Here is a 24,746-nt window from a genome sequence, read left to right on the forward strand (position 1 = left end):
TTTCACTTCTCATTTGCATTTATTTTTAATCTTTGGGATGCCATTGCCACAAACCAAAAGGGCTCATTAAAAGTTCAGTTAAACTGAGGCTTACGCAGAGTGGCATGAACAGGCCTCTGGCCTTCGTTCTGGCAGTACCAATTATGTGCTCTGTTTTGGTTTTCATTTACTAACCATCACTTCTCTGCTGCAGAAGGGGAAAAGTGTGGACCCCCTGCAGGAATAAGGAATGTTTCAGAACAAAGACCCAAGGCATGAAAGAAAAGGTTCAATGAATTGAGGGAAAAAAACATGTTATTTTTTCCCCCTCCAAGAAAGGATAATTCTGCCTCAATATGGTAAACGTTTTGGAACATGGTTTAATTTATTTTACTTTGAGGATTGTCTACCCAGAATAATCACAATATTGTGTTCATCTGAAAGTCGTGTCTCTAAACAGTCCCAGACTCAGTTACAAATTGTTGGAACAACCTTGGGGGAGCCAGTGAATGTGTGTTGGTAAAGTGCTGGCTAAGCATCAAGTAAGAATCTTTTCTAGAGCTACCAATAAATGCGTCATCTATTCTTTAGATTTAAAAACACTTACGAAAAGCACACAAAAAACCTTCTTGAAAAAAATGTGTAGGAGATGCTCCCACACTGGCAGTTAAGCCTCATTTGGTGTAAAGAGCATTTTCCTCCTGATATAAAGATGAAGAGTTTAGATAATGAAATATTAATTGTATTGCTGAATTGTTGCTTACCTTAGATCAAATATGTGAAACAATTGAAAGATTAACTAAAAACATTTAAAATATTTACAGTTCAAAATGTAAGTGTCAGGCTAATTATGCACATCCCAACATTAACAAAAGTAGAAGTGTTCTTCAGGAATTTGTTAGGACTGCTTTCTGTGATTTTAAGGGGTCAAGTTGGATACCTCAGGAGGTGGTCTGCCAGAAGATATTGAAGTAGACTGGAACTAGACTTGTTCAAAAACAAATGGATGATTGTAATGACTTGAATATCAGTGTCTCACGAGGACTAATATAAAACCTGATTAACTTACCTGTATTTTTAGTAACATTCCAGACGTATACTAAATGTTGAAATGACAGCGGACACAGCATAGTTCCTAAGAATCAGGAATTCTGGAGAGATGTTTAGTCTGTTTTAGAGGTGCCCAACATAAGCATTGGTCTAAATCAGGGGTGTCAAACTCCAATGCTGGAGGGCCAGAACAGCAGTCCGAAGCTCTTCTCCTCCCCATGATGTATTGACCCCATGAAAGGTTACAGAACAGGAGCCATGAGCAGGAGCTATGAGCTATTAAGGGAATTCGGATGGAGCCTAGTCATAGTTCCGACCCCCTGTTCCTTGATTATTCATGAGGTCAGCAGTAAAAACACCATCCTGGGGAGGAATGGAGCTTCGTACTGCCGCCTTTAACTGACATCATTACTTGAAAGATACACATGCAGCCTTTTAAAAAGTAACTTCAAAGTGCACACTCTTTTTCTTTAACTTTCATGAGGTGGGCTGTGCTTATAGGTCATGTCACGCAAAGTGGTGACCTATAAAGGTTTGTTTCCCTACCCCCTTCTGTACTCACTGCACTATTTAGACAGCACTTGTCATGGTGAATGCTGATGCACCTCTGCTTTGGCTAAAGAGTCCTTGCCCAAAGGACATTTTTAGATGCAGTGTAGTTCTCCAGAGTCCTGTTAATGACCTGATTATTCGACTTGAGTGTGTTTGAAGTTGAGACACATAAAAGTTGCATGACGCCGAACGTCGAGGACTGGGCTTTGACACCCCTGCTGTAAATGTTAAATTATGTGTGTGGATTTTATCAATTGGACTTTAGACAAAGAAACTGACCAAACTACTGGACTTTGGACTTCGGCGAGCCATGACAGCTGTTGACTTGTGTTGTAATACTATAGAGGTTCCCTGTATGAAACAGTGGGTAAAAGGACCTCAGACTGTCTTGGTTTGGAAAGATTCATGTACATTCATGTACATTGCCAAGGAATGCATAACAAGTTTGTGCAGCTGTGGGAACTATCCATAAGCATTAGAGGCTGGAAAGCAGGCATTTAAAAAAAAAATAAAAAATACAACTGTCTCGATTTTATTTACACAATAGTGCATTGTATTGGTAGGTATTTAGTACATGTTTTTACATGTCGATCTGCTTGTGTGTACCCACATTACTACTGGTTTGTCACCTATGGTTCAGTGGCCCTGTCATGCTCTATTATTTTTGTAAAGCAAAGAGTAACACAGCTAATCAAAAATAATGGGGAATAATGGCAAACAATTAGTATGGAAGCAAATGCTCACACTATAAAAATGGTAGGAACAGCTTTGAACTGAACCTGGAGTTCTGATAAACTTTCAAAACATCGCCTCCCTCCCCAGTCTTTGAATTGTAACAGATTCTGGAGCCCGTTTGGCCCCTCCATGCCTTTCTCAGAACACCAGTTTGTCACTCAGAGCTTCATCCATTGTTCAGTTGATGGTGTCCAAAGCTGACGGCCACCTCTAGTGCGCTGTCAGACACTGCCAGGCCTTCTTCAGATCTGTAAGACTTTGTGAAGCACGACATGCTCATTTCAGAGTCCCAGACTCTGCTCCTGCCAGCACAAAAGCACAAAAGATGGCTTCATTAGAATTCCAGGAAAACCACCAAGTCCCTCTTAAAGGCGTATTTATCTGGACAATTTGGCATGTCTCGGCCTCTCAACTTAAACCTCATGGCTCCATCTAGCACTTCAAGCTTGACAGAATGTTTTTGTTTCACTGAGGGAATGCACAGGCTGAAATCACTGCCTGTTCTCAGGGGCTCTGTGCAAATAAATCAGCTTGTAAGCGTATGCTGTAGGACAGATTTGGTAGACTTTCTTCCAAAAACAGGACTTAGATAATGAAACAAATTGTTAAACCTGGGGTTAGTAAAGTTGAAAAAAGTCAAAACTATCTGATTGTACATTAGCGCTTTGGAATGGCTAAAACAAGTTCTTCTCCTAGTTACACACATTCTGCTGAAATTTTTGTGGTGGGGGAAATGGAGCCTCTGGACCCACCTACAGGTTTGTTGCTCAACCCAGTCCCTCCTGAAATAGAAGGCTTTGGAATTGTGGCCCCCAGCTCCCTCCTCTTTTCAGAAAACATGTTATATAACTTGAAATTCTCAGTTGAGGTAGCTGCTAAAGAGTCAGAAATGTTTAAACTAATAATCCCAAAATATGGGCAGTACTGAACACACCAACACTCTGAGCAGATGTTACACTAGAGGGGAAAAAACAAACAATATAAAGGAAAAGTGTGGAATAGTAAAATGTCTGCAGTAATGTAATCTCATCGCTCTAAGACTTTGGGTTGGATCTCCTCCCTCTTTGTGCCCCCATATAAACCCCCCAACAGCATTCTGCAGCACTCAGTTCCTCCCACACCCCTCAGGACCTGTGATTGTCTTTCATACAGAAGTCCCAGTTTTAAGCCTCTTTAAAAGAGCTCAGGTAAGAGATCTCATTTAAACAGTGTTTAACCACCAAAATATATTTCTGATCATTATCTTTCTGATCACTGCAGAAAAAAAAAACAGTCATTCTTTCCAGCTCTGTGTGAAAATGAGAGTCATGTTGGCTTTGGTTTGTGTGACAACCCTGACTGCCTGGATCCATTCTGCAGGTGAGTAAAACTCACCCAGATATGAGGGGACTGGTCGTACCTAGACTAGTTGTTGATAGTTTTGCTCCAGAACAACAAATTAAGCAACATGTTATTCTGTTGGGAGGAATATACATTAATGAAAATACAGTAAGGGTAGGCATAAAAGCTTGACATGTTTGTCAGGACTTAACACAAAACCTTTCATTGCATTGTTTAGTATCAAAGGTTTACAGATGACATTAAGCAGGCCCAGAAAAATTATGTTTAATGTCCAAAGGCATTTTTAAGAAAATAATGTAGATTTACTACACATTTTTCATACTTTTTACTCTTGCGTGACTAATATTATTTTTTTAAGTAACAACACTCTTATTTGAATAACATTTTTGGATACTCTGCCCACCTCTAGTTATTTCACTGAATGAATTATGTTTTAACCAATGATGTAGAGCAGGGGTCACCAACATTTTTGAAACTGAGAGCTACTTCATCGGTACCGTGTCATTCGAAGGGCTACCTGTACCGACCTTTGAACTACAAGAGTCCATGTCTACCTTAATTTTAGGTAATAAAACATGTTTTAATGCTTTAGTCATTTTTAAATCTATATTAATACAAGTATGATTAAAAAGAAGAGCAGCTGAATAAAATAAAACTTTAGATGCAGCTCACTGGATGACTGTGCTACTTTTTTGAACAGGCTTGTGGGCACCACATATGATCCTGGGGGGCTACCTGGTGCCCGCGGGCACCATGTTGGTGACCCCTGATGTAGAGGATACACACGGTTTATGTTAAAGTGAGACCTTTTGTAATTACCCAGACTTTGTTTCTCCAATGTTTTTTTTCGTTTAGCTGAGGCTGCTGTGTACGGAGCCCCTAAAGGGACATGGAGGGAAAAAAAACTATTGCGAGATCTCGCAATAGTTTTTTTTCCCTCCATGTCCTTTTAGGGGCTCCATAGTTGTGCCTTTTGGAGGTCAAGTGAATATACTTTGAAAAGTGTGTCTTGGCACTGAATGTTGTTTGCACTGTTGTAAGATATATACAATACTGATTTAAATAGCTTTGTGTTGTGAAAGACTGATTTGGGAAAAATTTTTGTCTTTGCAAAATTCACCAGAATTTGCACATAATAGTGTATTTTTGTCTTTCTGACCACATCATTTTATACTAATGAATCAGATTGAAAAGTTACTCAGTACTTGAGTAGCCTTTTTTTTTTTTTACCAAATATTTTCTTTTGGATGGCAACCTTTTATTCTCCACTAAAATATATTGAAGTAGTGTCAGTCTTGCTTGAGTACAGGTTTTGGTTACTCTACTCACCTTTGTTCAAAGCCAGTCTAAATGATAGCTTTTTCCATGTAAACATCCCAAATAGGCAACCTGTTTATACAATAAAATAGAATGGAATAGAAATATCCTTAATTGTCCAGCAACAAAGTGAAAAAAATTACTCAGATTCACACTATGGAAAAGCTATTTTATTTAAATAGAATGAGAAATAAATGCATCTTGTCATTACAATTGTATATTCCAATGAAGTTTGTCTTCTGCATTTAACCCATCCCTTGGGGAGCAGTGGGCAGCTATCACAGCACCTGGATGGCAATCTGGGGCTAAGGGTCTTGTTTAGGGACCCCCAGTGGCAGTCAGCAGTGATCGAACCAGGTGCTTGCATCCTTCTCAGAGAGCAGGCGCGCTGCTCTAACCACCAGGCCACCACTACCCCCCCCCCCCACACACACACACACACACACACACCCCAAGTTTTAAGATGCTTTAAAACGTACAGATTAAGGGCTGCAGGGGGTAGCACTGTTGTCATGCAGCAAGAAGATCCTGGGTTCAAGTCCTACCTGGGTCTTTCTGCATGGAGTTTGCATGTGCTCCCTGTGCATGCGTCTCCGGGTACTCCGGCGTCCTCCCACAGTCCAAAAACATGACTGTTAGGTTAATTGGCCTCTGTAAATTCCCCTTAGGTGTGTGTGTGTGTGTGTGTGTGTGTGTGTGTGTGTGTGTGTGTGTGTGTGTGAATGGTTGGTTGTCCTGTCTGTCTCTGAGTTGCCCTGCGATGGACTGGCGACCTGTCCAGGGTGTACCCCGCCTCTCGGCCATTGACAGCTCGAGATAGGCACCAGCACCCCTCACAACCCCACAAGGGATAAGTGTGTTGGAAAATGGATGGATGGATGGATGGATACTCAGATTAAAAGAAATATGCAACTGAGTAGGTCAATTTAACAAAAATTACAATATGCAGTAATGCAATAATTAGAAAGAGCAGCTGGGCCTACAAAAGCACTCCTTTAAGCATATGGGATGCAGCAGTCTGTCACTGAAAGAGCTCTCCAGCTCTGCAACAGCTTCATGTATGGGGTGGGAGACATTGTCCATCAGTGATGTTATTTCTGCTAAAGTTATTCTGTCTCCCACCACCTGCACTGGGTCAAGAGGCATCCTTGGACAGAGCTTGGTCCCTGGTGAACTTATCCAACCGCTTCTTCTCAGCTGTAGGTAAGCTGCCGCTCCAACAAAATACAACGTAAAAGATGGCTGATGCCACCACAAATTCAACAAAGGTTTTTGCGCGACCTGCATTCCAAAACACCTCGGTCTCCGCAGCAGGTAGTCTGCTCTGACGCTTTCTGTAAAGAGCTTTGTGACAGCAGTCCAGTTTATTGCTAAGGTAAACACCCAGAGTCCATTATCACATTGTCAGTTTCCTGAATGTTTACTGGTGTCAGTTTGGTGGGTCTGCTCATGCATATTTCTAACTTGGTTTTCCAAGGTACCTCTGCTGGCACCAGTCTACAAAGCCCTCTTTGCACACCCACTGTTTATACTTGGAGTCATCCTCACCTGATGAGACCAATTATGCCAGAGCTATCAAAGAACTTTTCCAGAAGGCAGTCTGGGAAGTTGATGTAGAAGTCTGTAGTGTAGTGCATGGACAGGAACAGTGCCAGCAGTTTCCAGTAGGTCCCCGTAATAAAGATCAGTTTATTAGCGGAAAGGTGAAATAACTAAAGTTTTTTTCACTTTTACCCGATGTATTGGAACATCCAACTGCCATGCACGTTGGCATTATTGCTTTAATAATAGCTCTCACGAATTTCAATGGTGAAGTCCTCTCGAAATCGAAAATAATTGTTGTTGATCGCAGATGTGTATGATAGTTCCTATTGAATTTGCTTGTAAAGCGCAGAGAATTGCCCTCGGCTTACCGCACCGTGACGTCACTTCCAGAAGACGTCAGGAGTGAAGTGTTACCAGATTTGGTCATTAATGGCCACTCCCAGACTCAGTGATCGCGACAACAATTAATACTTTTATGTTTTTACTGATTAACGCTACATTCATTAAATCACCATGAAAGTATTAGTTTTAGGTATAGATAATGATCCATTGATTCTTCCTTGCTGACCGCACTTCTCCTTTAACACTCCGGCGTCGATCAGCTGACTGCCCTCTGCTTAAATGCTCCAGCACCGCCCCGTGAGATTCGAAAGAGCTGTGCGCCACGCTCCCCTGTCAACTGAGGCCACCTGAGAGAGAAAAGGGAGAGGGGGGAAAAAAAGCTTGCAGCGGTCAGCTAGGCACTGCCAGCTGGACCCTGACAGATATAAACAAAATTTATAAGGAATTTAAAAGAACTTGTGATAAAGAAATAAGTCTAAGAGAAGTTCAAGCTTCTATTTGCTTTCTTAAGGGTAACAAATCCACTAGCAACAATGGCATATCCTCCACCAAGGATTGATTAAATTAATACCAAAGTCCAAAAAAGATAAATTGAGTAGTGAAAATTGGACTTATTAGTCTTCTAACACAGGACTCTAAAATATTTAAGAAAAATATTTAGGTTAATGAAATTCCTGTTAAAGAGAAAATTACACAATTAGGAATGGTTATTGAGAAAATCTAAAATGTACGTTGCACAGTCAACTTTGATCCTATTGTAGAACAAACAGCTAAATTTAACTTGTGGCTGAGAGACTTGTCATTAAATGGAAGGACAAGTCCTTCAGCTTACTATCAAAAGCTGAAGGAATCTCCAGGGCTGTATACACTTCATCAGCGTATACAGCGTTTGGCGGCGTAAATGTCCTGAGTTTTGCTAAACAATTTTTTTTATGCTTTACCAAATACTATGTTACAGCTCTCTAAAGGAAGAAAACCCCATATTTCAATTGGTGACCAGCTAAGACGTACCATAAAGATAGGTGAAATGGACCTTCTGCATCATCACAGGCCAAAAGTATGTGCAGAAAATGGAACATATAGGGGGCTTTCTTTTTATTTAGACCAATATGTATGACCATAATATTTAATATAATAGTAATGGCTACATTCAGGCAGGTAGACTGCCAGTGGTGCTTAAGCTCCTGCCCCTTTGCCCTGAAGGAGAAAAATGCACTTTCATCAGGAAACCAATTTTTTCAATATCTAAAAAAAGGTCATACTCCTTGAATAAATTCCCTTCAAAAATCTAAATACTTTTGAGAGAAATTAATTGCAAGTTATTGTGATAATTCTGCACTGGCAGATCCAGAACGGGGTCTACCACCATGCACATTGCGTCTCCCTCCTCCTCCTCAGGCCAAACTGCAGCAGCTGCCACATTTCTACCTGATCAGTAGCATCAGACAGAGAAGTAAAGTCAAGGTTTTTAAATCTAAGACATTAAATATTGTTATGCCCACTTTAGGCTGGAAGTCAGGGGTAACATATTAAGAGTCTAATAGATGGAAATTAAATTAAAGGTTTATTTATAAGGTTTCTTTCAACAAAAAGAGAGAACATCCAACACGTCGCTTACCCAAACAACACAAACAGAATTTAAATAAAACAGTTTCTAAACAAAACAAACCGAACGGAAAAACACAAACAAGGAGTGGAACTCTGCTCAACTCCTTCAGGTATAAAACCCACAAAATACCTAAGTTTGGTCTTAACTAAGTTAACAAGGAGTCAATATTCAGAAGGCAAACAACCACTAAGGTCTCAACACAATTGTTTCACAAAGAGCTTGCAATCAGTGTCAACTGTTCCTAATGCAGCTCCCCCTTGAATGTGTCTCTGAGAGACTTTTAAAGGTGGTGGAAGGTCGGGATTGGTCCATGGCTTGAGGAGATGGTCCAGTCAGGAGCCCAGTATGCTGGAGGCGGGGCCAGCGCCCATTTGGCCAACCCCAGACATGTGCTGCCACAGCCAGTTTTGCATGAGCGTGGAGTCCTGACTTGCACCACTGGGAGCAAACACTTACAGCCATAACAAATATAATTAAAATTATTCCCCAGCTGAAAACGTTCTGTGGTTTGTGGCCATAAATTTCAAAAAATTCAAAAAAACTGGAGACGAGTGACAACTGATTTGTTAAAACAAATAAGAGTTGTAATAATCTAAACGATAGAAAATAAAAGCATGAATAATCATCTCCAGGTCTGATTTGGAAATTATTGCCCTCAATTTAGAGCTATTCCTCAGGCGATAAAAAATATTTTTAATTTAAAGTTTTGAATGGGAATCCACGGATATCGACTGGTCAAAAAGAACACCAATGTTTCTTGGCAAGGCAAGGCAAATTTATTTGTATAGTACATTTCAATACAAATACAATGCAAAGTGCTTTACAGGATTAAAATATAGGAAACTAAAACAGAATAAAAGCGTCTGCAGCCATCAATGTGACACCTTTGATGGAGGTATTATTTTGTTCCAGTAAAGTAGCCAGCTGCCCTGCCACTAGCCTCTCCAGAACTTAAAACAGAACATTAAACCCATTGTTTGGCCTTTAACCGAGTTTGAGATGTAAGCTTCTGAAGTATTTGTTTGTTGTTGTGGATCTGCATTTTATTTAACATTTTGCTGGCTTTAACTTTTTATTCTGTTAACTTTATAATTACTAGTTTTTAGATTGTAAAAATAATATTGAATTGAGAAAATTATTAGTTTTTAAAAATGGAGAAACATGGTTGTTGTGCAAACAGAAGTTCTTTAAAAACAGCTCAAGAACATAACACAATCTTTTTTTTCCTGACTTCAAAATATTGTAGTTGACTATAAAAGGCACAACCTGAATTATCAGATTCATATCCAGGCAATGAAAACACTACCAATTATCATTAATCTATGGGTTTGTTTATCAGTGTAGGTCTATAACCTCATTGGTGAATGAGGCTGAATTTCATCAAGCCTATAGGCCCGTTTACACTACGCTTTTTTTAACCGAGCCGAGACCAGTCCGAGCTCGGTAACCGTGATAACTCTTGTGTGTAAATGGTCAGCAGACTGAACCAGACCGCGCTAAACATAACCGGTCCGCGCTAACTGCAGACCAGTTCCTGAGTAGGTCTCAGCTTGGTTTTTTTTTCTGGCCCGGTTATCTGATAAAGAGCGCATGAGCAGACCGCGTCATCCCCTTACAGTCAGCTGACTGTCCGTGTTTTTTCCGCCATGTCTGGCTGCACGTCCCGATTCACACTCCATTCAGACAAATTTCAGACATTCATAATAATACTAGCTTCCTTACCATGCCACACGGTTTCCAGAGATGATTCTGCTTAACAGTGTGATGGACCTCAGCGTCTGTTGTTGTTGTTTTTATGCATCTGTAAATCGTTATTAGACGTTCGTTTGTCTTATCCACGTCCCAAAAGCCGACTATGTCTAACCATAACATCCTGCATGTTACGGGTGCTGCCGTTTTGTTTTGCTCGGTCCCGCCTTCAATCCCAGAGAGCGGTAGTACCGCAGATCGCCACTAGGAGGCGAGGAGTAACCAAGGAACCGGGATAGTGTGGTGTGTAAACGGTTGTCTTGGCTTGGTCAACTGATCCAAGCTCAGACTGGTCTCGGCTTGGTTAAAAAAGTGTAGTGTAAACGGGCCTTATATGTTCTGACATTTTCCCCTCAGCTGCAACACTTGAAGCACACAGAGATTCACGCTGCGTCTTTCTGCATGATCCAGCTGCTGCTGATTTCCTTCTTTTCAGCTCCATGCACGTCTAGCCTTTTACAGTTTATAACCATAGTCATCACCTTTCACAGTGACAGGTTTCTCATCTCATTCTCCGCCCTGGCCAGACAAATCTCCTCTATTGCTCAGGGCGCTCTAGTGTGTAATTATGCAAGCCGAAGGCTGAGTTTGAAGTTGTTTTGTGGTCCGAGTGGATGGAATTACTTTCTGCTTCGCTTTTAGCCCACTAATAGTCAGAATCTTATAGGAAATATAGCACGTTTTATGCATTGCAACCCCATATTTGATGAGTATTGAGTATTTTCAAAGTCTCACTTGTTCCTAAGAGGGAATAGGGGGAATGATGTCTTAGCTGAAGCCCATGATGTTACAAGTCCCTTAAAATTCCCCTTAAAAGTGCACACCTAAATTACATGTAACTTAATTATGCGCTCCTTGAATCACATGTTTCATAGAAATTTAATTGGTTATGAAATTGAAGGGGTTTTGATATTTTGACAAGGATTTTGAAGATTTTGCTGGAATTGACTGAAATTTTGCTTTTATGCCTGCGCTACAAAAGAAAACTACAACTGGGTTCATCCTATTTTACAGACAAGAAATAGCATAGAGAATATCATCTTCCATCGTACAAGAAAACCATTGAGAATGGCTAGATATGAGCTCTTAAATAAACTCTTATGAGTTATTTCTGTTATATTTGTCTAAACAAATGTACCTATAGTTGTACCGGACATTAAAATGATAATAAAAGAAATTGAAGGAAAAAAGGATGGTCTAATAATTTTTTTCATGACTGCATATTTTGGGATACAAATTCAATCTGTCTCATGAAGTGCATTGAGAGATGTTTTTGGAATTTGTGCCTCAATACAAGTACACCAAATCTATCTGAATTGGATGTTCAGGAGCTATTTCTCCCTTTACCTTCAGTTTATGTCCTCAAAACAGGCTGGAATTGTCTCACATCTGTTAATCTGTCCAATAAAATTCAACACATGGTTTTGCTTCTTTACCAGAATTAATTTAGACAGTTATATATAATATATAATACAATACAAATTTATGGAATGTCACTGTATTGAAATATTTTATAATAGGTAATGCATTGCTTTGGAAAAACAGCTGCAATTTAAACAAACAGCGTCAAATTTTACAGCCTTAAATGGTTTCAATGAAAAATAAATAAATGAATACATTTAAAAATATTTTATTTGTACTTAACCTTATAATTAAGACAATATAAATATAAATATAGGTAGACTCTGAAAAAATTGAATGACTGTGTTTTAGTTTGTATTTTGTCAGTGGTATTTTTCTCACTGAGGCAGTGGGATCATTTCCTTCTGATGTGTGGTTCTGCACACTTGATGCCCCCGTCTGTGCCAGCATGCTCTGGTTGACAAATGAGAAGGGGTCAGCTACCAAATCAATCTCAGCATTTTCCCCTCTGGCCATACTGGACTGCTGGAGTCCTATCAAAGCACAGAGGGGGCACCATCCACAATCCCATTTCTCACCAGTGGAGGGGCTGCTGCCATGCTGTGGTACAGAAAGCACTGTGATGAATCAATTAACTCTAGGTAGAGGGAGTCAGCTACAGGCAGGACCGGATGTGTCAGGCATCTCCGCACATTTCAAGTCCTGCCATCCTCTCTGGAGGAGACTGACTGTGTGTCATGGGCTTTATTTTATCCAGCCAGGCCAGCTTTTGTTATGGCGTGCAGCTCTGAAAGGCTTGCTCCTCTGGCACCTCCGCTCCCTTCTCTGACTGACCCTGGCAGGGCATGTTAGGTCCTGCTGGACATGTGGTAGTGCCATTGGTCAGTTATGGCAAAAGGAAAACAACTAAGAGTGTCATGAGCAACAAAAGAAGATGGCCGGGTGGGGGCTCCCATCCCTTGCTCTGATTACACAGAACACCATCTGGGCTCAAGAAGGACAGGTCCACATTTGGATCCCCTAACAGGGGCCCAGTTAACTATTGTAGCTCACAGTCCCCACTCAGCATGTATCCGGTTTCTGAAGTCTCCTGGACAACAACCAACAACAAAACCATGATGGTTCTGTAGGAGCTGTTAAGCTAATTTACCACTGTGGATTTTTGAGACACATGAATGGCAGCAAAAAACAACAATGAGCTTAATTAGCTTTATAGAAACTGCTACCCATTAGCCTAAAAAGTGGTATCATCTATATTCTCTGGTTACATCAACATGCGTAATTAACACAATTCTAACCTATTTATTTTTGTCAATTTCATTCCAGATGCCAGGGAATTATCCATTACCACAATAAAGGTATTCTCTCTTTGCACCTTTTCTTAAGTATGAATGCCAGCTGGATATAATGGTTGTTTATTTTTTAAGACTGGGCTGTATTATGTTAAGAAATAAAATGGTTGCCTGGAATAATGTAAATTTTGTAAACCTATATAAAGTATTTAAAGACTAACTGCACTATCTGCTGCTAAGTATGCTACTCTGCTGCCAGAACCACAACACTTATATGCAGTGTGCAATTTGCAAAAAAAAAACAGAGGGGGGGGGGATCATTTCAAGTGTTTTATAAATGAAGATACAACAAGATTATGTGGCCTGCATGCTGTCTGGCTCGAGACAGCATGCAACCTGTCCTGGGCGGGAGGGTAGAGAAATCGGCTGCTGCTGCTTCTTGTCTTGTGAAGCTGCCTGCAAATCTTGATCATCCACAAAAAGTTTGTCCTGTAACATTACCATGGCTGTTTGTCCCGTCATCTACTATTGACCTTTTTTTTTTTTCGGGCCGAAATATGACAAAATACTTGTCATATGTTGACGTTCATGCTGCCACACGTTGTCTTCATTACTTGGTAAGCTAGCAGCTGCTCTTTCAGGTAAATAACTAGATCCAGTAGGTTAGACTATTGTTTTTAAACTTGCGCCATCTACTGTACTGTCTGGACTCGGGAGTGGGTATTAGTTTACTTCAATCGCTTTAAGCAGAAAACGTATTAATACTCTTTAAAAACAGACAACAAAAAATTTAATTAACAAATGTGAAGGACACAAGACATGTATTTATATTAGGGCTCTCAAACGATTAAAAATTTTAATTTGAATCAATTAATCACATAATGTCGATAGTTAACTCGAGATTAATTGAAAATTAATCGCACGTTTTATCCTTTTATTTCTGAAAGTGTAATAGCCTGTTTGGGCATTTTAATATGCAATTTTGCAATAAATGACACTAATAAAATACACGCTTGTACAAATTTTTTTTATTTTGTTATTTTTCAAGCACTTTTAAGGTTTGGAATGAAAACGTCCTAGTGCCAAATATTAAACTCTGGACTATAATGGCTAAATGACTAATCATGACGCCCTGATGTTTACACAATGTGTAAAAAATTTGTAAATAAATACCTATTTTCATGCCGATATATTTTTTTGGCTCTTAAACAAAGATAGACATTGTTTTAGGCATATACATATAAATTAATAAAAATTTTACATTTCAATAAAGTCATAAGTTTTATTGTTTGTTTTTTCACTCTCTCTCTCACACATCTAATTCTGAGCTTTCACACCAACAACAATATTTTTGCTTTTTGTTTATATCCATATTCATACAGTTTAAGCCTGGAAAAAGATTTTAAATTTCCAGGTCACGAGCTTAGTACCCTGAATGAGACTGTTTAGCAACTGTTTAGTAAATCCAGGTCCTTCGTTTGGCAGCGTAATTCAGCCTTAGTTTGTCAAATACAGAGAAAATTAATTAATAAGCATTAAAGTACAGTTTATGGGTTGGGTTTCTGCAATGTTATCAGCATGTTAAAAACTCATCTTCAGAACCAATGTCTGCTCAAAATGGTGATCTGCACCAAGTAATCTACTTTCAGCAGTTATCACCGGTTATTGCACTGTTAACTGCAGAAAATACGTGCAGAGTTGCTCTCTCTGCCTTTACTACCGTCGGCTTCTATGGCGGAGGGATATTTCAGCTGGATACAAAGTGGCCGTTTCTTAATATGCGTTCTTGAGCGTTCTCGTGTGCTCGTGACACGTCATTGGCCTCAGCCCGAGCACTGTTCCAATACCCGAGAACGCCAAATCGAGAACGCGCTGAAATTCCCCGGATGTTGTTCTCGCCCGCCCTCTTTATCGAGCACGCATCAGGAGCAGACTTGTGCGTTCTTCAGATTGTCCGCTTGCCCAGAATGCACCGCGGCCGCAGCTTGATTTGAGACAGCGCAAACAGAGCTCACAGCGGTAAGTTAAAAATTCCCTTTTCTGCTGCTGTTGTTGTTCAAAAGTACGTTTTCAGATCGTTTGAGGCGAGAACATTATACTTTTAATCTTCCCTATGTGGCCTGTTTACAGAGTTAGTGCGTAATTAAAAAAAAGTAGTGTGCATAATACCGCTGGTTATGATTTATTTGTTTTGTGTTTATCTGACTGACGTGTGTTGCTTTATTAACTCAATACTTGCTGGAATAAATTGTAAATGTCTCCCTAGGACGACAGCAGCATATAAAATAAATAAATAAATACATTCTATAAATGTTTTTCCTATCTAAGTGAGTTTCTTCTGAGTCAGGACACGAATAATTGAGAGGAGAAAGAGGGAAAGAAAATAATAGTAATAATAGTATATGAAAAAACAGACATTTATTTTATACAAATGTTTTATCTTTGGAACAGAATGAAGGTGTAATATATTCAACAAATTATTAACAGTTACTAGCATGGTTTAAAACAAAGAAATAACTCATTAAGATCTTATACAAACAGACAATGCCTATAAACTTACAATTAAAAATAGTTGGAATGAAAATTAATTTACGCATTATTTTATGTATTTTTCCAGGTGGTGAAAAAAAATGCAATGAAGCAGCATGTTGACATGACTAGAACTGATCTACATTAGGTCAGGTGTAGTCATGTTCACTTAAACATGCAGCCAGCTGGAGCAGCTCCCTGTCTTCAGCCGCCGGATGGTCATCCTCCTCTGGGTCAACCTCCTCGTCCTCCACATCTAGCTGGTCACCTGCTGCTATACTAATATTGTGAAGGATGCAGGAGGCGGCGATTACCTTTGGGACAAACGTTGGGCGGACCTCCAGCACCCTTAAAGGAGAAGTCCGGTCAAAATCAGAATTCAAACTGCTGAAAGTACTTTAAATATAAAACTACTACATACTGTGCAAAAACTTATACGTTTTTTTAATTATGAATAATTTTCATTTAATCATGTTTATGTGGAGGAATCCATCTTGGTCAAGAATAGTACTTTCACCTCCCATTTTTTGACGTCACTCGGCGGACCCGCGGTTGAGCAAGTTTCAACGCTCTGTTTGTCACGGCGCACTATTTTCCAACATGGTGACGACTGGTGCTCTGTACGGAGCAGAGAGTGATGAAGTACTTAGTGACAGTGATGGGAGCTCCGTGGAGCTATCATCATCTGATAGCGATATGGATTTTTTTAGAAGAGTTTCTTGACAGAAACCGGACTTTTGACGGAATCCAGCGTACCCATTTCCAGTGCAAACTCAGTCGGGTCCTACAGTATATATGTATACACGCGTGTGTGTGTGTGTGTGTGTGTGTGTGTGTGCGCGCGCTCCGCCGCAGCACGGCTTTGCCGGCGCTGCAGCGGAGCGCGCACACACACACACACACACACAGCGGAGGAGAGATCGCTGAAGTGACTTAAGTTATATATTTGCCCTCTCATAAATAGGGCAGGTGGTCATTATTGTATAAATATTAAAATATAAGAGCGTTCCAGCACATGCTGGGGCGGAGGGACACCACATCACATGTGGTATCCCTCCGCCCCTCTGCTCGGTGACCATCCCCGCAAATTCTAAATAAAAAATTCTAAAATAAAAAATAACTTACCGAAAATCCTCGCTCTCATGTCATGTTCAAAACATTCTTCTTGAAAATGGTCACTGCATATGACGTGTTTTCTCTCTGGCCAGAAGTTAGATGGCAAATCCGCTCTCTTCAAGTTGGCAATCCAGCAACGAGCCCAGTGGCTCATGAATCGGGAAGTTGAAATAAGCAATGTTTTTTCCACTTTTACCAGTTGTGTTGGAACATCCGATGGCCATGCACGTGGGCATTGTTGCTTCAGCAAAAGCTCTTGGGAATGTCAGCGGTGAAGTCCTCTGGAAATCCGAAAAAATTATTGATGATCGCAGCTATGTAGAACGGCTCCTATTGACTTTGCATGGAAAGCAGAGAGAAATGCTGTCGCCGCTTCCACTTTTCCACGCCCCAGGATGTGATGTCAAACGCCCCTTACTGCCCAAATATGGGCAGTAATGTCAGCCCCCATACACAGTGATTCAGACGACAATTTATGTTTTTATTTTCTTATTGATTAAAGATAAGTTCATTAAATAACCACAAACGTATTAGTTTTAGTTATAGCTAATGATACCCTGATTTTTCCTTGTTGACCGGACTTCCCCTTTAAGAAGATGGAACGCCACCGTGTCTTCAGACCACCAAAGACACGCTCAATGATGTTTATCAGCCTTGGCGTGGTGTCTGTTGTAGCGTGCCTCCACTTGACCTGTACCGAATATAAAATTAACTTGTAATTTAGGTAATATGCTGATCTGTCTTAATTTTCTATCCAGTTAATATCATCTATCAATTGTGTGTCATTGCTGGCTCTATTTAAGGACAAGAAGGTAAGAGATCTTACTGGCAAGCTGTTTCCCTATAGGATGCACCACAGGCCAGCCAGTAGAGGGTCACCAGCACCTCTATCTCCTGTGGCCATCCATGGACTTCTGGATGGGCAGCAGCTGAAGGAGGAGGACGATGGTTGCCTTGTTTAGCCTGAAGGCTGGTTTCAGGTCCCCTTCATTAAAAAATATTTGGAGGATTGGCACAGAGGTGTTTATCTTCACATATTTTGTTTCTGTTTCTTCCTGTAAATAAAAAATGCCAAATGTTACCATAATTGTTTTTTGTCACCTTTTCTATGCATAACACTATACCTGTTTAACATGCAGATTATTATAGTTCTCAAGAAAGAAAAGGTAAAAAGTATAGTAAATGTAACAAATGGCTTCCCTTCTCTGGTATTTTTACCATTTCACTGAAAAAATGGGCTGAACTAACTGCACATAATTTATAGATTAATCACTGTAAAGGTGATTAATCAGCACGCACCACGTGTCTAGTGCAGGCAGGTCTCTTAATGGCCGTTTCTCAATTCACGAGAACGCGAGTCCGTACTCGCGTTCTCGTCAAGTCTGTTCTCGGTAAGAACACAGGAAGATCGGACTTGACGAGAACGCGAGCACGCAGCAGGTATGGTGCATTGGAACAGAGGTATACTCGTGACGTCATCACACCCACAGCGCTTGAGCATTCCTTTAATGTTCAAAACTATTTATACACTACACCATCATATCTTATTGAAAACGTTTTTTATTTAAATTAATTTCTAAAAAGTATAAAAAATATCTGAAATAATTACAGAACTGTGGGTATAAAACCAGCAATAGTGTGAATTTCTTTGTGGGGAGTTGTAATTGTAGTTGCAGAGGCGATTGAATCTTCTTTAAAAATCAGCACTTTGTAGAAGCAAAATGAGCAATACGAGCAATGTTGCTATTGCTTCGGTCGTTGGTCAGCTTTACCAGCAGGCTGAAGAGGAGGTGATGCAGTTGAGGAGGAAAATCCGAGCAAGGAGAAGATTGATGCAGCAGAGGAGGCTCAAAAGGCAGGCTTTGCTCACCCATCTATTGCCAACTGGTAGGCATTTTAAGATTGACAGCCTATTTCCTACTTTTTATCTTAAAAAAACCCATTGATGATGATATTAAAAACGTGATCAGGTTGAAATTGTGACTATTTTTCCTATATTAATAAAAATGAAGACCCAGTTTTAACATTAATAACAGTAGGGTTAAGCTACTTTATTGCACCTCCTGACCTTCACAGCATTGATCATTAAGAAAGGAAAAAAAAAACATTTTTATGTCTGTCCACCTTTACAGTGATTAATCTATAAATTATGTGCAGTTAGTTCAGCCCATTTTTTCAGTGAAATGGTAAAAATACCAGAGAAGGGAAGCCATTTGTTACATTTACTATACATTTTACCTTTTCTTTCTTGAGAACTATAATAATCTGCATGTTAAACAGGTATAGTTTTATGCATAGAAAAGGTGACAAAAACAATTATGGTAACATTTGGCATTTTTTATTTACAGGAAGCAACAGAAACAAAATATGTGAGGATAAACACCTCTGTGCCAATCCTCCAAATATTTTTTAATGAAGGGGACCTGAAACCAGCCTTCTAGCTAAACGATCTGAAAACGTACTTTTGAACAACAGCAGCAGAAAAGGGAATGTTTAACTTACCACTGTGAGCTCTGCGCTGTCTGGAGTGAATCTGCAGCCACGGTGCATTCAGAGACGGTCAGTCTGAAGAGCGCATGCGCGGCTCCTATCTTCGCACTCTGTGCTCCATTAACCAGCCTTGGAAACCGTGACGTCAGACCACTGCTGTGAATTCGTATTCTCAAAGAAAAAATCCGTATTCTCAAGCAGCCGCTGCTGTTTGTGTTCATAACGAGTAAAGCACAAATTTAAACTTGAAATTTGTATTTATTAGTTATTGAAGTTGTAACTATTTAAACTGTATGTTGTATCTTTTAAATGCGATTTAAATTATGAGTTTACAAATGTTTGTTATGCACAACTTCTGACTAATATGGACACAACTATCCTTTTATGTACAAGTTTATTATGGAAGCGCTCTTACCCCATAGTAGCAGGTAGCACTTCTCTACTAGGCTACTGAAACTTAACTGAACTACTAAGCAGAATTAAGATAAAAAGAAGCTAAGGAACGATGTACACACGCAAGAAACAAAAGGACAAATAAAATGGTTGAAAACCATCATCTGAATGATTATTTTCTCAAAATATTATTTGAGAAAATAACAAATTTAAAGAATGATTTGCTCAGTGAAAATCAATGCCTTTAGGACACATGATTTTATTAATGCAATTATTTCTCCAGGAAATAATTAGACTTGAGTCTGTAACTTGGAAGAGCTAGCCACTGTAGTGGACCACAACCGTAAATGATGTGTCAGAGTGCGTCCTGGTCGTGTTAACATTAGTTTGAGTTTACCTAAGTTACACAAACACCATTAAATCGTCATTGATCTTCCATAATAATGCTGTAATGACTGTCATGGCAATATCGAAATGATGGCGCAGGTAAACGAACAAACATTATGTTTGAAAATGAACCGTAGTTGTTTACTAGGGCTGTAGCTGTAATGTTATCCAGGAACCTAATAGCTCTATGCTAGTGGACATTTGCTGCTAATTTAAAAATACTTTAAATAATATTTGGTTGTAATGAGCAGACTGGACAACACAAAGATTAATATCCCATCGGTGTATAAAAACTATATGGAAATAAAGTTTGTTATAACTATAAAAACACACTCAAACACATAAACAAAGCTTGGTTTCCAGAATGTTAGTGGAAGGCTAGCCTATAAGCTCCAGGAAATTTACTTTGGTCAAAGCTCTAAACAAAACTGTAAAAAAACATTTTAAATAAACCATCTTACTTTCCCTACCTAACGCTCCCAAACCTGTCTGTGACTCTGTGTCAGTTCGATTGAATTTGGGCATCCAGTTGGAAGAAGTTGGGCCAGGGTGAAGGCTGGTTATCTGAGGAGTGAGCACAGCCGTCGTTTGAGAAACCAGGCCTGGGCAAGCTGTGCATGCAGGGGGTGCATTTGGGTTGTGGACCTCCGCTTGGCCTTCCTGGCGTAGCTGCTTCTTGTTAGGGCCCGCAACGGGCGACTTCAGATTAGCTGTCTTCTTAGCTCGGCCTGGCCACAGGAGAGACCGCGCAGTCTCGACTCAGCTTTCCTGCAACAGTTTACTTAGCCTGGCCTGCACTGCAAATATTTATGGGTGTCCAAACCCCTTCACACCCAGGTGGCTGTCGCCCCGGTGTGAACCACTCATCACGAGGGCTCACAGGCAAAGAGAAAAATAAGCCTGGGGGAGCTTGGCTTCATAGCAATGGCACTCTGCTGTTGGGGTAGTTCCTTATTGCCTGTAAACATCTCACATTTCTTTGTGGTTTACAATGTACAATCTGATTTTATATTCCACTTGGCTGAAAGTACAACATTCAAACCTACACGTGTAGCAGCATCCCACATCTGTGTTTTATTTTCCATATCTGAGCTCATTATCCTAGCACTATATTACCACAACGATCAATGACAGACTATGTGTTCTGTTTTTCCAGGATGAACCGTACGCCATGAGTAAGGGCTTTCAGTTAGAGGGCTACTGCATTGACCTGATTTCAGAGCTTTCCAAGATGCTGGGCTTTAAGTACAAAGTCCATCTGGTCAAGGACAACCGATATGGAGCCATGGATTCCAGTGGGAACTGGAACGGTATGATTGGGGAGATAATCAGAGGGGTAAGTTAATGATAAAGAACTTCATACTCTTTCTAGGACATCATCACTGTTAATAGTCAATATAAATTGGATGATAAAATGGGACGTTTTATTTCTTTTGCTCTACTTGCTTTTTTGCTTAAACTTATGGAGATTCAAGCATGTCCGATACGAATAAAAATCAAAATGATACCAAAGTGATAATCCTAGATAATGAGTATCAGCAATATGTACATTTCTTTTTGGATTAATAAACAATTTTTCACTTGAATTGAATTACATTTTGTAATATAACATTCACTTCAATAAATAATAGAGACAATAGACAAAACATTTGTTTCTTGCTCTTGCAGCTAACTGGAATTCAGGTTGTAAAAGCCGATAGCCAGTTGACTGGTCTGGCAAGGCTGATAATTTTATTAAAAATACACTTGTGAAGGTGAACATTTAATAAAAATACAGATATTTCTATTCTGGGGAAAAAAATCTCATTGTTTCATCTGAGACTAAAGCAAATTTTATTGTTTGACTTACATTTTGAAGCTTTTGGGTTTTCACATTTTGTAATGTTAAATATTTGTTTACCTGGACTCTTTATGGTTTGTTTTCCATTTTGGTGCTTTTTAAAATATTTTATGTCTTTGTAATTTAAGAAATATTATGAAAATAATATATATATAAAAACAGATGGACCCGATCGGCTAGAATGTTACACATATAACATGACAAAGTAAAATATTAACTGAGAGAACTTTCCACCAGGATGCCGACCTGGCTGTGGCTCCACTGACTGTAACCTCTGTCAGAGAACGCTTTGTGGACATGACCACCCCCTTCATCCAAACTGGACTTGGCTTCATAATGCGTAAAAACGCTGACTCTGAGGACAATTCCTTCAGCCTACTGTCACCGTTCTCCACAGAGATGTGGATTGGTGTTCTCAGTGCTTTCCTGCTAACTGGACTCTGTGTGTTCTTAGTTGGCAGGTAAGTGCAACTAAAAAAATCAATAACCTCCAAATGTCTCTAATTTCAGCATCAGAATACTTAATGTCCATCCATCTATCCATTGTCTACAAACGTTTATATTTTGATCATGAGGTACACTCTGGACAGGTTGCCAATCACAGGGCAGCATAAAGATACACAAAACTATCAACTGTACACACACACACACACACACACACACACACACACACACACACACACACACACACACACACACACACACCTACCTAAGGGCTGTTTGGAGAGACCAGTTAACCGAGCAATCGTGTTTTTGGGTGGTGGGAGGAAGCTGGAGTACCTGGAGACAACACATGCATACACAGGGAGAACATGCAAGACCGCAGGCCAGGATTTGAATCCAGCACATTCTTGCTACAAGAAAAAAAAAGGCCACCAACTGTAATACTGTGCAGATGGATAAATGGTCATTAATTAGAAGAAAGAAAAAAACTTTACTGTTACATAAATAAAAAATACTTTTGGTGAGGCTGAACATTTCAGAAACACATTCAGGGAAGATTTACAGTTGTTTTATAACTTCATCAATTGGAGAGAAAAAAACAAACAACAAAAAAAAAAACAATCCATATCAGTTATTACAATTGTCATAAAATCCAGAGAAATATCTGTACTGTCAGCAAGAATTTCAACTCTTCTAAAACAGTCTGAAACAAAAAGGGAAAAAAAATTAAATGTCATGTTTCCTTATGAGGCATTATGTGTGTTTGATTTATTCAAATAAAGTAGTCAGAAATATCCATCGTGTCTGTGTTCAGAGGTTGTTTTATTAGATCCTTCATGGTTTAGCCTCCAATGAAGCTACAATCTAGACAGTTACCCAGTCCCACTTTCACTTATCATGAAGTATCCTGAGAAACCAGTCATATAATCAGTAGCCTGTTAGCAGATCTGAACCCACACCAATTAATTTATAGAGCAAAGAAAACTAAGTATTACCCTCAGCAGTACTGCATGCAACTCTGAGTTAATTGGAGCAGCAGAAGAGATACGCCAAACATTTGTTTGTTGGCTATAGCCCAGCATTCAACACCATTCTCCCACAGTGGTTAGTCTGCTAGCTGACAAAGATGCATCTTTCACCATCCACCCACAGCTGGATCCTGGCCTTTTGACAGGTCATAAGAGACTCAAGACATTCAGCCTCAACACCGGTTCTCTACAAGGCTGTGTACTGAGCGCACTCTCCTGCATTTCTATTTTACTCCTGCTCACCCAGCCTCATAAAATTGGCAGATGGCACTGCTTTGGTTCGACTAATCAGAAAAAGGGAGGGATGGAGTGCAGAGGAGAGTTGAGTCAGCTTTCTGGGTGGTGCAATGTCAATGATTTGCCCCTTAACATCAGCAAAACGGAACCCTTTTTTCAGGTAGATAAAAACTGACATGCATTCTATTCTCATCAGTGGGACCTGTATAGAGAGGGTCTCAGCCTTGGAGTTTTTTGGGAGTGGAACTGGAGAAAAATCTGACCTGGAGCAAATACCAGCTGTGGAAGTTGGTAGAGCGTATATTTTATTAATGGAGGGTCCTCAGGGAAAAAACTACTCCCACAAACATTGCTATTACTCCATTCCCACTGCTCAATCGCGAGTGAATTCACCTACTATATGTATGTGTGGTTCACCAGCTGCACAGATACAGAGAGGAAGACCCTAAAAAGTCTATTCAGGTCTGCAGAGAAACTAATTGGCTGCCCCGCTCCTCTGTATGGAAGAACTCTACAGCTCTTATTGCTTCACAATAGCCCTGAACATTACACACGATGCAACTTACCTAGGGAATATTGTTCCAACTTCTCCTTCTGGTAGTAAAACAATCTAAACTGGAGATTTTTTATTTTAAAAAAAACTATGCAAACTACCTTTTGCCAGTAGGCTGACAGGAAAGGGGTGGAAGAGAGGGAGAGACATGCGGCAAAGGACCACGGGTTGGATTCGAACCCGGGTCAGCCGCGTCGAGGACCAAGGCCTCCGTATATGTGTCGCGCTACCAGCTGCACCACGAGCGCACCCAGAGTGAAAAAAGATACATATAAAATGAGAAGAATAGAAATGTCATCGTGCACTCAGCTTTGCTTTTTGCTGTTTTAATTTCTGGGATGAGAAGTAGAATTTAGAAAATATGAACTCCATCCATGCATCCATCCATCTAGCCATCCATGCATTCATCCATGCATGCATGCAAGCAAGCATGCAAGCAAGGTCTGTCGTGGGGGCAACAGGTGGAGAGAGAGGACCAAAATATAAACTCACACATGTTAATTCAACAATTAAGATGAAATATTTCCTTGTTTTATGGATTTAAAATGAGAACATGTTTTCTCTTGGTAACTCCTGAGACATAGAATATGAACTGTTTAAATTTCTATCTGGCTGCTTCATGTGCCTAACACCACTGCTCATCATGTTTCTTCTATCAGAATTAGCCCCATGGAATGGGCCGAGCCAGAAACCGATGAGCACAGCTTTACTCTGCTGCACAGTTTCTGGTACATCACAGGAGCTCTGACCCTGCAAGGTAACACAGCTATCATCAAACTATACACAGAAGCAGCCACATTCTCAGCTGGCTGTCTTTTCAATTACCTTTCTTTAGTCTTTTATGACTTGACACAAA

General features: G+C 39.9%; 1 protein-coding gene across 3 annotated transcripts in view; it reads left to right on the forward strand.

The window, feature by feature from the left end:
* The first annotated feature begins 3,401 nt into the window (after positions 1-3,401).
* si:ch211-251b21.1 (uncharacterized protein LOC571720 homolog) overlaps positions 3,402-24,746 on the forward strand; it is a 38,317-nt gene continuing 16,972 nt past the window's right edge. The window contains exons 1-6 of one of the 3 annotated variants that reach the window (XM_012856757.3): positions 3,402-3,503; positions 3,603-3,675; positions 12,908-12,939; positions 20,945-21,124; positions 21,866-22,089; positions 24,550-24,647. In XM_012856757.3, the coding sequence (XP_012712211.1) occupies positions 3,615-3,675; positions 12,908-12,939; positions 20,945-21,124; positions 21,866-22,089; positions 24,550-24,647 (595 nt within the window). In that variant the 5' untranslated portion in view covers positions 3,402-3,503; positions 3,603-3,614. Of the gene's footprint in view, positions 3,504-3,576; positions 3,676-12,907; positions 12,940-20,944; positions 21,125-21,865; positions 22,090-24,549; positions 24,648-24,746 lie in introns of all 3 variants that reach the window. The other 2 variants (XM_021313090.2, XM_021313091.2) reach the window with 2 other exon arrangements.

Source organism: Fundulus heteroclitus, chromosome 1 (assembly GCF_011125445.2).
Source record: "Fundulus heteroclitus isolate FHET01 chromosome 1, MU-UCD_Fhet_4.1, whole genome shotgun sequence".
In the NCBI taxonomy this organism is placed as follows: domain Eukaryota; kingdom Metazoa; phylum Chordata; class Actinopteri; order Cyprinodontiformes; family Fundulidae; genus Fundulus; species Fundulus heteroclitus.